Raw genomic sequence first — 16,165 nt, 5'->3', positions numbered from 1 at the left:
TTAGATAGGCAAACTTAGATCACCTAAATAGAAACTAAATGGAATGTAATTTTGTCCCCCTCAGGGGGTTTTGCCTTTAATTTGAATTTGGTTAAACTTGAAACACAAAAATGGACTTTTATGAGGTCTGACGTTGATCTTATTTGTGTTGAGGGGGTAAGGGGAGTTGCCATCTAACTAAGGCCATCTCATAAAAGTCTCTCCTGGATGCTTCATTGTAGATAAAAGAAGTAAACCAACTGATATATTTGCCATTGGTTTTGAGGAAATGGTAGAGTTGAATGCTGGAAACATTGTGAATGCAAGGTAAGCCAGCCAGGTAACACACAGGGAAACTTTCTAGTTGACGGACATGGGGAGCAGATAACTAAGTACTTGTTACAAGGATAGATTGAGAGAATATATGTGAAGATGCTTTTTAAACTATAAAATAGCAGTTCTCAAACTTTTTGGTTTCAGGTCTTTCTACACTCTTAAATATATTGAAAATCTTAAAGAACTTTTATTTATGTGAGTTTTATCTCTTGATATGTATCACATTAGAAATTAAAAATGAAAAATTTAAAACATTTAATTCATTTTAAAATAAGAATGATAATAAACTCATTATGTGTTAACATAAATAACACATTTTCTTCCTGAAAAGTAGCTATTTTCCAAAACAAAAATTTACTGAGAAGGATGGCGTTGATAGTTTTGCAAATGTCTTTAGAATCTGGCTTAAGACGGCTGTATTCTCACATCTACTTCTGCATTAGTCTGTTGCAATATGTTGTTTTGGTTGAATTATATGAAGAACATCACATAAATATGTAGCTGGAAACCGAAATATCTTAATAGCCTTTTCAGATCATTTCTTCTCTGATACCACTTAACAAATAGTTTCCCAAAGGTTAGTTGCAGTGTGGAATCTGAAACCATAGCGATGACCTTTTTTTTTTTTTTTTTTTTTTTTTTTTTTTAGCGATGACCTTTTTGTGCTCAATTATATTAAAACATTGGTCTATCTTTTACCCTTGCATGATTTTGAAACATCATGTGTTGGTCATTTGGAACATATTAGTTCACTGAGTTATGTAGATCTTCCAAATTTTGACACATTTCATTATACAATATTAAACATTATATTGGTTAATTTCATCACTCATCAGCAAATTCTTCAAGTATGTGGAAGCTGTCAAGATCAGAGTAGCAGATACAGGTTTATCAAGATTCTCATTTTTGCTTGAAAACATAAATTTTATCATTGGAAAGAGATGCTCGTTTTTTTTCCCTTGAAAACACAGACTTGGCTGAAAAACTGTTTGCCAAATAATCTAAATCTGAATAACCATAGTCTGTCACTCGTTCTTTCTTATATTCTATGAAAAAAGGGGCATTTCAACTCTGAACTGAAACTATCAGGTGCTTTTCTCTGAAACAACCATGGTGTATGCATTCAGTATGCAGCAGAAGTGCTTGATGTGTATTGCCCATTCATCACACAGAATACTATAAAGGTGGGACTCAAGGATTGAGCTTTGACAGAATTAATAATGTTTACTGCTTCATCAGGATATTCTTAGGGGAAATGGCATTTTTTTAAACTGTGAGCTCATGGGGGTAAAGATTATAAGGAATACTAGTACAGTTTGGTGCCTGGATTCCTGCTAAGACATCAGCACTTCTACTTATTGTTTTTGCACCATCATGCAAATGTCAATGCAGTGAAAAAGACAATCTCTTAGCGATAGTAGGGAGACAGTTTCGACCTCATGGGTTTTAGGGATCCCCAGGGATGTTCCCTGACCAAGCAGAGAACTGATGTTCTGAAGTGTTATTACAAATACAGATTATTTTAGTGAAATTGAAAGCTTAAGTGTTGTATTTTAAGAAATGATGCTTGCTTTAAAAGTTGAGTAGTTGCCCATCTTTTGTGACTTTTTTTTTTTTTTAAAGAATCTTTTTCTTTTTTTAACTTTATTTATTTATTTATTTATTTTTGGCTGCGTTGGGTCTTTGTTGCTGAGCACGGGCTTTCCTCTAGTTGCGGCGAGCGGGGGCTACTCTTCGTTGCGGTGCGTGGGCTTCTCATCACGGTGGCTTCTCTTGTTGCGGAGCACGGGCTCTAGGCGTGCAGGCTTCAGTAGTTGTGGCTCGCGGGCTATAGAGCGCAGTCTCAGTAGTTGCGGTGCACGGGCCTAGTTGCTCCACGGCATGTGGGATCTTCCCAGACCAGGGCTTGAACCCGTGTCCCCTGCATTGGCAGGCGGATTCTTAACCCACTGTGCCACCAGGAAAGTCCTCTTTTGTGACTTTTTAAAAAAGATTTTCAGAATAAAATTATGGGCTGAAATAGTATGGTATAGTCATCAGTCTTGAAAATGACAACTTTCTTCTTAGCTGAAGTGAATAACAGTTTATACAGGGAAGTAGAGAAGAATTCCGACTTCATTCATTTTGCTGTTTGACTCTTCCCTGAAAATACAGATTCAGGTCTTAGAACATATTCTTAGGGCTCCCAGTACCAAACACATTGTTCAATTGTTGGTCTAAGTAGAGATTAATCAAATTATTCTTTAATGAAAATGGTGATTATTCATTCATATATTTAACCAGTATCTACAGAGCACCTACCCTAAGTGCTAAAGATACATCAATGAATAAAACAGACAAATATCCCTACCTGTGTGGACCTTCTTTTCTAGTGGAGGAGACAGACAATAAACAACTCGAATAAGTAAGTTATATAGCATGTTAGAAGACGGTAAGTGCAACCGAAAGTAGATAGATAGAGGTCAGGGGATCGGGCATGTGGAGGTGGGGAGGTGTGTGTGGTTTGGAATGGAGTGATCAGGGTTCATTGAGAGAGCTGAAGAAAGGGATGAAAGCTGTCGTTCTGTTTTCAGAATCCAAGTCTTAGTGGTGGGGTTAGTAGGGAATCCGTGCTCTGAATTTGTATTTTGGAGGCAGTATGGCATAGTGTTAGATAGATTAGATGTGTGGATGTGAGGTCGTATTCTGGCTTACCGTTTATCGTTTGTATGACCTGGAACTACGAGAAGACTGTTTTTGCTCGCCATTGGAGGTTCTTGGGCACAAACTCAATACTCTGAAAATGTATACAGAGAAAGACTCCAGCATTTTTGCTACCTTCTTTATACAAACTGTGTTTCAGAGTAACTGAATAGTTGATAAGAGAGAAGTTGTTTATAGAAGAATTCCAACTTATTACAAATGCCCATGCAATGCTGAAATTATGAAGCCAACATGTTGTAACCCCTAATGAAATAATGGATCTAGGCAATGATCATCAGTCGATGTTAAAACCTTAGAAGAAGGATCAGTGGAGGAACTTTTTATTACAACGAGTCAATTGTCACGGTCCTAACAGCCTATCAGGTGTAATATCACAGAGATTAGTTCCTGCTATGATGCAAGGGTGACTATACCACCTGTGAGGTTATTTTTGCCAAAACAAATCAATAAAATTGAATGTTTCTCAATCAAGCTTCTAGAGTAACCAGTTTAAAACAAACCTGACAGAGGGACAAGGTACCATGAAGACACATCAGACAAATCCAGACTGTTAAACATTTTACAGACAAATAGCCCAGCTTCTTAAAAAATCAATAGCGTTAAAAAGAGGGTCGGGTGAGCTGAGAGACTGCTAAAGATTAATAGAGATTAAGAGACAAGCAAATGCAATGTGTGGACCTTATTTGGACCCTGTTTTAAAGAAACCAACTGTAAGAAGAGTTTTTTTTAGATAATCAGGGAAATTTAAATATGAACTGAGTATTAGATGATATTAAGGAATCGTTAATATTTGAGTGTGATAACAGCATTGTGACTACGCAAAAATGAAAATGTCCTGTTGCATTAGAGGTGCATACCAAAGTGTTTCTGGGTGAAATGGCCTATGTCTCAGATTTGGGTTAAAATAATCCAGGTTTAAAAAAAGGGGAGGGGGTATGGAAGAAGAATGATTGGCAAAATGTTGATAATTGTTGAAGCTGGATAATGGGTATATGGTGGTTTATTTTATGATTATCTCTTTTTTGTGGATGTTTAAAATTTTCCATAATAAGTTTTTTTAAAGATATTATAACCCATAAAAATAAGAAAAGGTGGCGGGGAATGTATCTGGAAGCATGTTCTTCTCTGTTATCCCAGTGAATACTAAGGAAAAAATAAAGTGTACAAGCTTGAGATTACTCACATGGTGAGCACTCATTTAATCAGTAAGCTCATATTTTCTTTGTAAGGGAGTAATAGGACAGACTTTGAAGTGTGGGTGTTCTTTTGGCTAAATTTTGGGTTTTCCTTTTTAAAGGAAACAAACAAAAAAGCCCAGCCTGCATAAAGACTTCACTGTTGGTGTGGATTTCGTGATGTCATAGTTTTATTAAATGTGGGCATATAAAGGTATAATTGACAACTGTCTTACAAAACAGGCTATATTACTGTCACCATCTTTTTGAAGGTTCCCTTTTTAATATTTTCTGGTAGCACAACAAATCAGAAGCTCTGGGCCGTGGAACTTCAGAAGACCATCTCCAGAGACAACAAGTATGTGCTGCTAGCCTCCGAGCAGTTGGTGGGCGTCTGTCTGTTTGTTTTTATCAGACCACAGCATGCTCCGTTCATCAGGTCAGTAAACAGATCTCTCTCCTAAGGCTACTTCCTAACATCAGATAATAAAAAGGCCTGGCGTGTTTGTGGCTTCAGAGAAACACTTGTTCATGGTTCTTGTTTTTAAATGTGCTTTTTTTTTTTTAATTGAAATATAGTTGATTTACAATGTTGTGTTAGTTTCAGGTGTACAGCAAAGTGATTCAGTTATACATTTGTATATATATCTATTCTTTTACAGATTCTTTTCCCTAATAGGTTGTTATAAAATATTGAGTATAGTCTCCTGTACTATACAGTAGGTCCTTGTTGGTTATGTTTTATTTTATTTTATTATTAAAAAAAAATTTTATTGGGGTATAATTTGCAATGTTGTGTTAGTTTCAGGTGTACAGAAAAGTGAATCAGTTATACATATATACATATATCCACTCTTTTTTAGCTTCTTTTCCCATATAGGCCATTACAGAGTATTGAGTAGAGCTCCCTGTGCTATACACTAGGCCCTTATTAGTTATCTATTTTATATATAGTAGTGTGTATATGTTAATCCCAGACTCTTAATTTATCCCTCCCACTACCCCCCTTCTCCTTTGGTGACCATAAATTTGTGTTCTGTGTCTGTGGGTCTATTTCTGTTTTGTAAATAAGTTCATTTGCTTATAAGTGATATGGTATTTGTCTTTCTCTGACTTCTTTCACTTAGTATGACAATCTCTAGGTCTATTCATGTTGCCACAAATGGCATTATTTCATTCTTTTTTGTGGCTGAGTAGTATTCCATTGTATACATATATACCACATCTTCTTTTCTTTTTTTTTTTGTTTATAAAGTAGTACTTACTCTTTTTTTTAAACTTTTCTGAAGATTTAAATTTATTTATTTATTTATTTATTTATTTATTTATTTATTTATTTATGGCTGCGTTGGGTCTTTGTTGAGGTGCACGGGCTTCTCATTGTGGTGGCTTCTCTTGTTGCGGAGCACAGGCGCATGGGCTTCAGTAGTTGTGGCACGCAGGCTCAGTAGTTGTGGCATACAAGCTTAGTTGCTCTGCGGCATGTGAGATCTTCCCGGACCAGGTCTCGAACCCGTGTCCCCTGCATTGGCAGGCGGATTCTTAACCCCTGCGCCACCAGGGAAGTCCCTGTACCACATCTTCTTTATCCATTCATCTGTGGATGGACATTTAGGTTGCTTCCATATCTTGGCTATTGTAAATAGTGCTGCAATGAACATTGGGGTGCATGTGTCTTTTAGAACTATAGTTTTCTCCCAATATATGCCCAGGAGTGGGATCCCTGGATCATATGGTAACTCTATTTAAATGTGTTCTTGAGTAAAGAATCACTAATAGTTTCACTGTACTCTTTCACAGGCTTGCCCTCTAAGTGCCCCACAATGTGTAATGTTATAATTATGTAACAGGCATTCCTATTTTCTTATGCACATGGAACTATTGGAATCTCTGATCTTTGATTTAGAATTCTTCCTTTTAAAGGGATGTTGCAGTTGATACTGTGAAGACTGGAATGGGAGGTGCAACTGGAAATAAGGGAGCGGTCGCAATACGAATGCTGTTCCACACCACAAGCCTCTGCTTCGTCTGCAGCCACTTTGCTGCAGGACAATCGCAAGTCAAAGAACGAAATGAAGATTTTGTGGAAATAGCACGGAAGTTGAGTTTTCCAATGGTAAATTCTTGCTGCTTGTTTTTGAAGAGGAAGCTTTGAAATGTGTTTCAATTTACCCCAAATTCTATATCAGTTTTTGAAAATTTAAGATAGTTCCTAGAAATGTCAGCAGTGTTCACCTAAATATTAGATACTTCATGTGTAATTACTGTGGGGTTAAATAAATCGGGCATGGCAGGGGTGAGGCAAAGAAAAAGTTGTAAAACATTTTTTTAATTGATTGTTTAAAATTCTCTCTCTTTGCTTCCAGGGAAGGATGCTGTTCTCCCATGACTACGTATTTTGGTGTGGTGATTTCAACTACCGAATCGATCTTCCTAATGAAGAAGTGAAAGAGCTCATAAGACAGCAAAATTGGGATTCTCTTATAGCAGGAGATCAGCTTATCAACCAGAAAAATGCTGGACAGGTAGATACATACTTAAAATACTTGCATTGGGAAGAAGGGGACCTTTGATTATGAAAACATACTTTCCTTAAAGTGTTACTTTTTTTTTTTTTTTTTAACCTCTTGGAGTCTCTTTATACTTAGTAAATATATATCTGTAGTTTAACAGATAGAAAATTGCCTTCTCTTTTAAAAAAAGAAAAGGAAATGAAAACTCATAATAATTTACAGGAGGAAAAATACATTGTGTCTCCATAAGATTCACGTTCAAGTAGAAGAATATGCATTTTTTCTTTCAGTAATACCGAATTTAGAATCTTACTTGTCAGGGCTAGAGCTTTTTGGCTTTAAGATCCTATGGTAATTTGCTTTATTTTGATGTTGTTGTTTCTCATATCATCTGCCTTTTTGAGACTTAGTTCTAAAAACTTGTGACCACAAAAGTTGGAAGAATTTATTTAGAAAAAATTTTTTTAAGAAGAGGTGATTGAAGGCACTTGATATGGTATCTTTCTGGTCATCAGACTTAAATTCTGATGGATACCATGTAACCTTCTTAGGCCCCAATTCCTCATTTGAGAATAAGACATCAAACTATTTGATTTCCAAAATCCCATACAGTTCTAAATGTGTCATGTAGCTCAAAAGTCTGGTGGAATTCCATTGTTCACGTTTTTGTACTTGACTTAATCAAATGTCAAACAAGTGGCATGATAAAGCCCACGTCTTGGGTTATTTTTTCTTAAGCTCTGTTCCATTCAGTTAGAAGTGTTCATCAGAGGCACATAGATTTCATGAGTCTCCAGCGCATAATAGACATTTAATGCATGGCTGCCTGAATGAAAACAGAACGTTTTTGCCTTTTCGAATAACTTACTTTATGTATGTTTATTTTAGATTTTTAGAGGATTTTTAGAAGGAAAAGTGACCTTTGCTCCAACATATAAATATGATTTGTTTTCTGATGACTACGACACCAGTGAAAAGTGCCGCACCCCTGCATGGACAGACCGTGTCCTCTGGAGAAGAAGGAAATGGCCTTTTGATAGATCAGGTTGGGAAAGTTGGGAAATGGACTTCTTCATTTAAATGAGCTAGTGCAAATTTTACAAGGAAGAAGGGGATGATATAAATATCAAATAAGGCGAGGAGGACTACTTTTTTTTTTTCAACACAGGTTATCTAGAATAAAATAAATTCAATTTAAATATAAAACTTAAAAAAAATTCTCAGACCTGCTTGTAATACTTTAATTTTTCAGTCTATTTTCTTTCAGTGATGTAGTGTCATACAAAGAGAAGCAGGGAAACATTTTTACGGAATTGTCAACTGAATGCTAATTAAGATTTCTAATTTGAATAACTCAAGTGGTTTGCAGATATTTTGAACTGCTACTTGTCTGTTCGATTATTTTTGAAACACTATCTGGTCACAGGCCTTTAAGTAGCCTCAGAGTAAAGGCTCATCTTAATTTTAACTAAGTAAAGCATAACATGATAACCTCACCAAGAAACCTTTTTAACTTAACGGTGTCTAGGCTTCCTGCCTGTTAGCAAGTGTGTCTGGCTTCGCAGCCTCAGACAACTGAAGCCAGTGAAATGAAGGAGCTCCACATGATCGGTCGTGCTCAGGTGGCTTCTCTTATGTTTTGTTTTATTCTGACTGCAGCTGAAGATTTAGATCTCCTAAATGCTAGTTTTCAAGATGGAAGCAAAATCCTCTACACGTGGACTCCTGGCACTTTGCTGCACTACGGAAGGGCCGAGCTGAAGACTTCTGACCATAGGTTTAAACAGTCTCTGTATTCCTAATCGTGCTTGAAATTTATTTGAAATGCATCCTTCCTTAAACGTTCCTAACACATCTTCCTTCCTTTATGCCTAAGGCCTGTCGTTGCCCTGATTGATATCGATATATTTGAAGTGGAAGCTGAAGAGAGGCAAAGCATTTATAAAGAAGTAATTGCCGTTCAGGGTCCACCAGATGGTACGGTGTTGGTCTCAATCAAAAGTTCTCTACCAGAAAATAATTTTTTCGATGATGCTTTGATTGATGAACTTCTGCAACAGTTTACAAATTTTGGTGAAGTTATACTCATAAGGTAAGTAAAATATTTATTGTCCAAAAGCAGCTCATGATTTGTAAATAATATTTTCTGTGTTAGAAATCACTTTATTTAGTATTTGAATAGCATATGAGTATTTGTATTTCCGAACTAAAGGCGAATCATACTATAGAAATATTATTCAAAGAGCTCATAGGTTTTGAAACTGGACTTGCTACTTAGAAAGTTTAAAGTTGAGTAGTAAAAATTTATATGAACAATTGACAAGAATAGGTACACGTTTAGATGTGTTCTCTCAAGATTCCTATACGCTATAACATGTAAGCCCTATGGAAGAATGAACATGTGATTGCTATTTCATTTTTTTAAGGAGTGATAGGAGTAAAGCGGAGTGACTTTTCTGCCCTCGGTTTAAGAAATTTGATGTTTTCTGTAATTTTAAGTCGTTTAATTTCCATCTGGTGGAGGAGCAGCCCTGCCAGGTGAATAGTCAGGAGTCGTTCTTTCCCGTCTTGGTTTCCATCACTGACTTAACCATCTGCCTTTTGCAGAACCAGATGCCTCTTGTGTGGTTTAAAAAAACGGTCTATTCCAAATGCCCAGCAATCTTGAGAGACTGAATAACATGTATTGAATTCCATAGGGAAGAGGTACTATCAAATTCCTTTCTGTGGTGTTCATCTGTTCATTTAGGGATGTTTTATAGCTATTTAGTGGGCAAATCTCTATATTAGGTGCTGTGGCAGAGCAGAGGACAAATGGAAGACCCAATTCCTGTTTGGAATCTAGTCAAGATCAGCATGTGTGTAATGGCTTTCTTAGATGCTAAACAGAATACTCCACAGAATGAAGATGGGATAGTTTCTTCTGGAGTGAGAAGCATGCCTGGGAAACCTTACTCTCCTTTCTGAGAGTAAATGGGCAAATAAGAGGAAATTGTATTTAGACTTAACCTGAAATCGTTTGACAAAGATCTACCCCAAAGGTTTAAAATGAAACAAAAAATGTCTAGAGATCTTAAGACTCTAGCAAGTACATGGTGAAATCTCCAGATGACAGGAAGCTTTGCCAAGCGCAGAAATGCCAAACCACCGGGAGCATCACACGGACTGTGTGAGTGGGCAGCACAGTGGCAGATAAGTGTCCTCTTGAGCAAGTTAAAATACTGCACTGGGCTGGACAGAACCCAGAGTGTGCATAAGGGACGAAAGACTGATGCAGGAAAAGGACCTGTCTGCCTTTATCCTAGTCTCTAAAGAACTTGGTGTTAAATTAGAGCTGAAAACTTTCCCCAAAATGCTTCTTATCATTGGAAAAAGCATTGGTAACAAAACAAGGCATTATCCTAGCATTATAAACCCGTGCCGTGCCTCCTCACCTGGAATATTCTGGTTGTTACACCTTAGACAACCAAGTTAGAGTAGAAAAAGCAGACGATGAAAGTAAACAAGGACGGGACCACTGTCACTAGTAGGCTAAACGGATCATCACCTTTTGCTCTGGAATGAGGCAACCATTAGGGAATGAGTGAAGTCTTTATATGTAAGTACGAGAGCCCCTGGAAATGTAGATGGGGCAAATTTAGATACTTATATCAATTGGGGGAAAAGTCTAGAAGCTTTTATCCTCGTGAGTGAAAAAAAGGAAGAAAATATAGCTTCTAAAAGGTCCTACATAAATCCATGGATATCAGAACCAGAATCTCTTGTTAAAGTTCAAAATGTATAGGGGGCACATTGCCAGGTAAGGATAGGACCAAGAAATTAGCCCTGCCACATGGCCACAAACACTTTGGTACCACTGTCAGAGAACAAATAGGGTTTGGCGTGGGGGAGAGTGGTGCAGCGTAAATGCAGCCTTTTGATAGTGATTAAAACCTTTGGAGGACGGATCTGGTCCATTGCCAACGATTTGAAAAAGATCCCCTTCATAGTCTTTAGGTAGGAATGATGTCCCTGTGTCTTTCAAATGACAGCATCCTGCAATTTAGTAACTTTATGCCAAAGAAATTGAGTCTCTTACCTATGTTTTGTGTGTATGTGGGTATGTACGCATGTACATGTTTTACTGTCTCTCATCTGAAAAATCTGCAAGGATTTCTGAACTTGATTTATACAGTTGGGAGTAGTTCAACTGGTAAAATTGTTTCTGTAAATAAGACTGATAATGTTATAATTTGGTTTTTTTTTTTTCATGATAACATTATTACGTATCAGTGACCATCTCCTTCAGAGCTTGTTCCAGTGTCCTTTTTATTTTTCCTTTTGGGGGTTTCTTATTTCAAAACTATAAACTTAGAATTATAGCACAGGCCTTTGAAGTCTCAAGAGAGTTAAATGGCTGTCATTGAATAAAAACAAGGACCATAATCTAAGGCTCCTTGGGGCCAGTCTGATTGATTGACTGATATCAATTTTTTTTTTTTTTTTTTTTTTTTTGTGACAACTCCCTGTCTTCTTTCTTGGTCAAAGGGAATTTGCTTCAGGAAGGTCACTGAGACAGTGAAAATACATAATACTGGACTACAGGGTCAGGAGACTTGGGTCCTAGCCCTGTATTTTATTCTCGTAGGGTCACTTTGAACAAGCCACTTCACCTCTGGCCCTTTTTCTCCTTGTCCATGAGATGAAGGGTTGGATTATCAGGGGTCACAATTTGAGGTCCAACGGTCCATTTCTTCTGGCAGGCTGTTTTAGTAACAGAGTATTTGAAAGAAATTTGAATTTGAATGCTTTTAGGGAAAGAGTGCCCTCTCCAGGTCACCGCTGGCCCTGCTGCTCTCGCTCTTACATTTTTACTTCCTGGCCTCTATAAGCCCTTGTTAATCAATAATCATTGGACTAGTCATTGGGCTAGTTATACCCTAGGTATTAATTATGTTTTTTTTTATTGTTTGTTTTTCCCTTCCTTAAAGATTTGTAGAAGATAAAATGTGGGTTACATTTTTGGAGGGAAGCTCTGCCTTGAGTGTTCTGAGCCTGAATGGTAAAGAGGTAAGGTAGCGTTTGTTGAGTCTAAACCATTCTGTAATTAAGTGTCTGAAGATTGTATTTTTAGAGACATGCAGCAAATTATCTAAATGGATTTCCAGTTCAGGAGGATAAAAGACCTAGTGTTGTGCTTTAATATTTTATTTAGACTAGATTTCAGACTAATTTAGGATAATTTTGGTCCCTCCCTAGAGATGTTAATCATTGATATAGACTAAGAAGAAAACGTGTTTACTACCAAATTTTATTTTACTATATTTTCTTATATAAAACTTTCAAATTTTTAATTGGAATAGATATTCTGGCTCATCTATATAGTAGAACAGATTTCTAACAAATGGAAGGAAATGCTTTATTTACAAGAAAACAAAGGAGGAATGTGCTCATTATTCCAAGGAACTTGTTTTATTGGCTTGGAGTGTGGTACCCAGGTCCCTTTTTCAAGCGTAGGTAAAATAATTCCCATAGATAACAAATCCATCCCATTGAGGCATTTTAGAAATTTGTAATTAGTGGAGATATTCCTAACCTGCAATTTGAAATGTCATTGATTGGGGGAAACTTACATCAATGTCCTGGAATAGTTTTACTCCTGTAAAGTGCTCTGTCTATTAGTTTTTTCTGAATGCTTTTAGACAAATCCTATATATCTAAGTATATGGTCACTTGATAGGATGGACTAAAATCCAGGCCTAATTTCTCCAACAGCAGTCAATGTGGTAAAGATTTACCTGAGCTTCCTCTTCTGTTACATAACTTCCACTTCCTTGGAGAAAAAGATTTCCATGTGTATATTGCTTTTGAAATAGATTTTGTAAGGTTTTGCTTGTTTTTCCCAAATGCATTAGTAATACACTCATGCAAAAGTAAATTAAGAAACACAGAAAAGTATGAAGAAATAATAAAGACCACTTGTGGTCCTACCATTATAAAATAATTTTTCTTAACCTTCACATACGCATATATATATATTAAAACAAATGGGATTACATATACATGTACATATATATTAACAAAAATGAGATATACATATCATGGACATCTTTCTATATGAATGAATATGTCATTTTTAATGACTGCATTAATTTTATTATGTGGCTAAATATATAAATTTATTTAACCAAACTCCTATTAATAGACATCTAGGTTGTTTCCAACTTTTAATTACTAAAACCAACATTCCAGGGAACCCCTGTGTACACTCTAACTTTGCATGCTTATCCTATTATTCCTTAGGATAAATTCTTAAATGTAAATTTGCTACGACAAAGATACTAACATATTAAATGTTGATACTGGTTGGCTAACTGCTCTTCAGAAGGAATGTATCTAGTTGTATTACGCCTCCGATTACCTAATATCCAACATTCTAATCAGTGTTGGATGTTTTTTAACTTTGACAGTCTGAAAAACTAGAAGTAGTATGTCACTTCTGTGTTAAGATTTTGATTGCTAGCTCTTTTCATTTATTGGTCATTTTGTACTTCTCTGGCGAGCTGTCTGTGACCTTAGCTCATTTTTCCCCTGGTGTATTCATTCATCTTTTGAAGCTCCCTTGATGTTAATCCCTTTTCATAATATGCTGCAGATATTCTTCCCAGTTTGCCTTATGACTTTGTTGTGTCTTCACCATATGGAAATTACTGATCTTTAAATTTAGTTCTACCTTTGATATCTTAAAAAGTCCTTCCTTCTCCCATGGTGCTGTAAATATTTAAGAGCGGCTCTCAATTTGGCATTCTTTGTCAGCTCTTATTCCCTTTCTGAATATTTCTTTTGTCTTTCCCCTGATAATTCGCCTTGTTTGGTGTTTTCCTCCCTTCTTTTCAGCTCTGTTCCTCACCCTCAAGTCTAGTCATGTATGTTACGCTCTCTTAGAAAGGACCCACCCGTAGCTCCCTTAAAAGATTTTCAAAATTCTGAAAAAATAATGTTTTTGGAAAGTGCATAATAATGTTTGATTTATCCTTTTGAAAGTTAGACATTTCCAAACCTCTAGCCTATCTTTGTTAGTACCACTGTTTCAGCCCGAAATCTTCTAGACGCAAGTAGGTCAATAGGAACACTTCCGATCCAGAGGAGAATCTGGAGAAAGTACACAGCGTAAGCAGGGCAAACCTAAAGGATGACCTTCTTGAGCGTTTTCTTTTCTGTCGTCTAAATTTCTTTCTTTTCATTTGCCTCTGATCTCTGCCAAGTGGATATTCTTGATGAAGTGCCTCTTAAATGGCCATTATAGTGACTGAGGCTTAAGAATACTTGTTGGTATTCTTTGGTGAATATATAAAGAATGCTGTTGACTTTAAAAAGTAACAAATGGCATATGAAGCCTGTTGCCAAGTTCTGAAATTTAATTGATTTGGTCTAATAAGTGGGTAACGAATTATTAATTCTTAGGACTCTGACTTCAAAGCTCAGGGTGGACACTAAATTCCTATTAAACACGGCTGTGCTGTTGAGGCCAGCAGCTTTCAACCTCTCCAGCCTATGCCTTCAAAGAACTCTAATGTCAATAGCACGTAAGGAAAGTATTTTTTTTAATACATCCACAGGACAGTGGAACTTGATTATAATATGTTGGTTGTTTTAGATTACACTTTTGTCTAAAAGCTTCTCAGATTTATAGGAAAGGCAGGGTGCCAGTTTCACAGATACCAGTCTTTGTGTTTTCAGAATGATTAACTTTTGTTGAAGATTTAAAATGGTCTTAAATTCTCTCAATATTCTTCTGACATTTGAAATGCTGAAACTACTTTGACAATATAGCACCTTTCAAGACCATTATACCAAGTTAGGAAGGTCCAAATGAACAGGGAAAGTATTTTAAGGATTTTCTACTGTCCTTTCTTTAGTTGTCTCATGTAGGAACAATTATTTAATCTGTGAATCAAAATCATAGGAAGTATAAAATTATGTAGTAGAGTTGTCAGTGAATTTATATCTGGCCAGGGAAAGATACTTACTGCAGCAAAGGAAACTTAAATCTGTGTGCATCCTAAGAAAGAAGACCTGAGATTTAGCAACACAGGCTTTTAAAGGGAGGATTGGGGACATTTGAAACTAGTTAAGGGAATTCCCAGGTTAGGACTCCGCGCTTCCACTGCAGGGGGTCCGGGTTCCATCCCTGGTCGGGGAACTAAGATCCCGCCAGCCGTGTGGAGCGGCCAAAAAAAAACCCCCAAAACTCAAAACCAAAACCCAAACCAAACCAAAACCCAAACCAAAACAAAACAAAACAAAAAATCAGTTAAAAATACAGTCTATGTGAAATGATTATGTTGAATTGAGTCTAGCTGAATTAAGCCTATACTGTTGTTGTAGTATGACTGAGGCAGGCACTTTATTCCGAGATAGTGAATTTTCATGCAATGAATTTTTATGTTATATCTCTTTTACTCAACTAGTTATTGGGTCGGACTATAACTATTACTTTAAAGAGTCCAGACTGGATCAAAACTTTGGAAGAAGAAATGAGTTTAGAGAAAATCAGCGTCCCCTTGCCGTCCTCAACAAGCTCCACCCTGCTGGGTGAAGACGCGGAGGTCGCGGCCGACTTCGATATGGAAGGTCTGCTTGTTGAACACATTTACTGCTGTCCTTCAAGATGTTTCCTTCCCATCAGTAAAGTCTCAGTCTCCAAGTTTATCCTTCTCTTCCTTCTTGTAACTCTGAGAGCAATATTAATGAGATTTTGTTTTGCATCGTATTGTGTGTCTTTTGCTTGTACCCAGACTTAAATGTATTTGCCATTCTGCCATGCAAAGGTCAAGACCTTTACAAATGTTAGTTTATGTCCTTGTGTCGTAAGAGCACAAAGTGGTATTTTTGGTGTGTGGTTTGGTCCCACTAATTGTAGTTAAGGTAGAAGAGTAGAAGCTCAATGTGCCGAAATGAGTTCAAAATAATTACTACAAAAGAAGATATATTGCTTTCTTTTTTTAAAATTTATTGAAGTATAGTTGACTTACAGTGTTGTATTAATTTCTACTGTACAGCAATGATTCAGTTATACACACACACACACACACACACACACACACACACACACACACACATATACATACATACATTCTTTTTCATATTCTTTTCCATTATGGTTTATCACGATATTGAATATAGTTCCCTGTGCTTTACAGTAGGACCTTGTTGTTTATCCATTCGACATATAATAGTTTGCATCTGCTAATCCCAAACTCCCAATCCATCCCTCCTCCACCCCCCTCCCCCTTGGCAACCACAAGTCTGTTCAAAAGAGGATATATTTCAAAGTAATTTTAAAAGATTCTCAAAGTGGCTAGGAACACATGCATTTGTAACTGAACCCAGCCATATAAATGTAATCATTTCAAGTTTGGAGTTCGGGACAGATTATCTCGATATAGTAATTTCCTTAAATGTGATTAAGAAATGCAT

The 16,165-nt window shown here is 36.6% G+C and overlaps 1 protein-coding gene across 8 annotated transcripts in view; it reads left to right on the top strand.

Annotated features, from left to right (window-relative positions):
* Nucleotides 1-16,165, top strand: part of SYNJ1 (synaptojanin 1) — an 85,600-nt gene that overhangs the window by 49,970 nt on the left and 19,465 nt on the right. For all 8 annotated transcript variants that reach the window (XM_059921453.1, XM_059921446.1, XM_059921452.1 and 5 more), the window contains exons 14-22: nucleotides 222-306; nucleotides 4,492-4,632; nucleotides 6,117-6,309; nucleotides 6,560-6,718; nucleotides 7,595-7,751; nucleotides 8,366-8,483; nucleotides 8,583-8,798; nucleotides 11,677-11,755; nucleotides 15,157-15,319. In XM_059921453.1, coding sequence (XP_059777436.1) covers nucleotides 222-306; nucleotides 4,492-4,632; nucleotides 6,117-6,309; nucleotides 6,560-6,718; nucleotides 7,595-7,751; nucleotides 8,366-8,483; nucleotides 8,583-8,798; nucleotides 11,677-11,755; nucleotides 15,157-15,319 — 1,311 coding nt within the window. The remainder of the gene's footprint in view (nucleotides 1-221; nucleotides 307-4,491; nucleotides 4,633-6,116; nucleotides 6,310-6,559; nucleotides 6,719-7,594; nucleotides 7,752-8,365; nucleotides 8,484-8,582; nucleotides 8,799-11,676; nucleotides 11,756-15,156; nucleotides 15,320-16,165) is intronic.

The sequence above is a fragment of the Balaenoptera ricei genome, chromosome 4 (genome assembly GCF_028023285.1).
Source record: "Balaenoptera ricei isolate mBalRic1 chromosome 4, mBalRic1.hap2, whole genome shotgun sequence".
NCBI classification, from domain to species: domain Eukaryota; kingdom Metazoa; phylum Chordata; class Mammalia; order Artiodactyla; family Balaenopteridae; genus Balaenoptera; species Balaenoptera ricei.
This window is presented reverse-complemented; position numbering and strand designations above follow the sequence as displayed.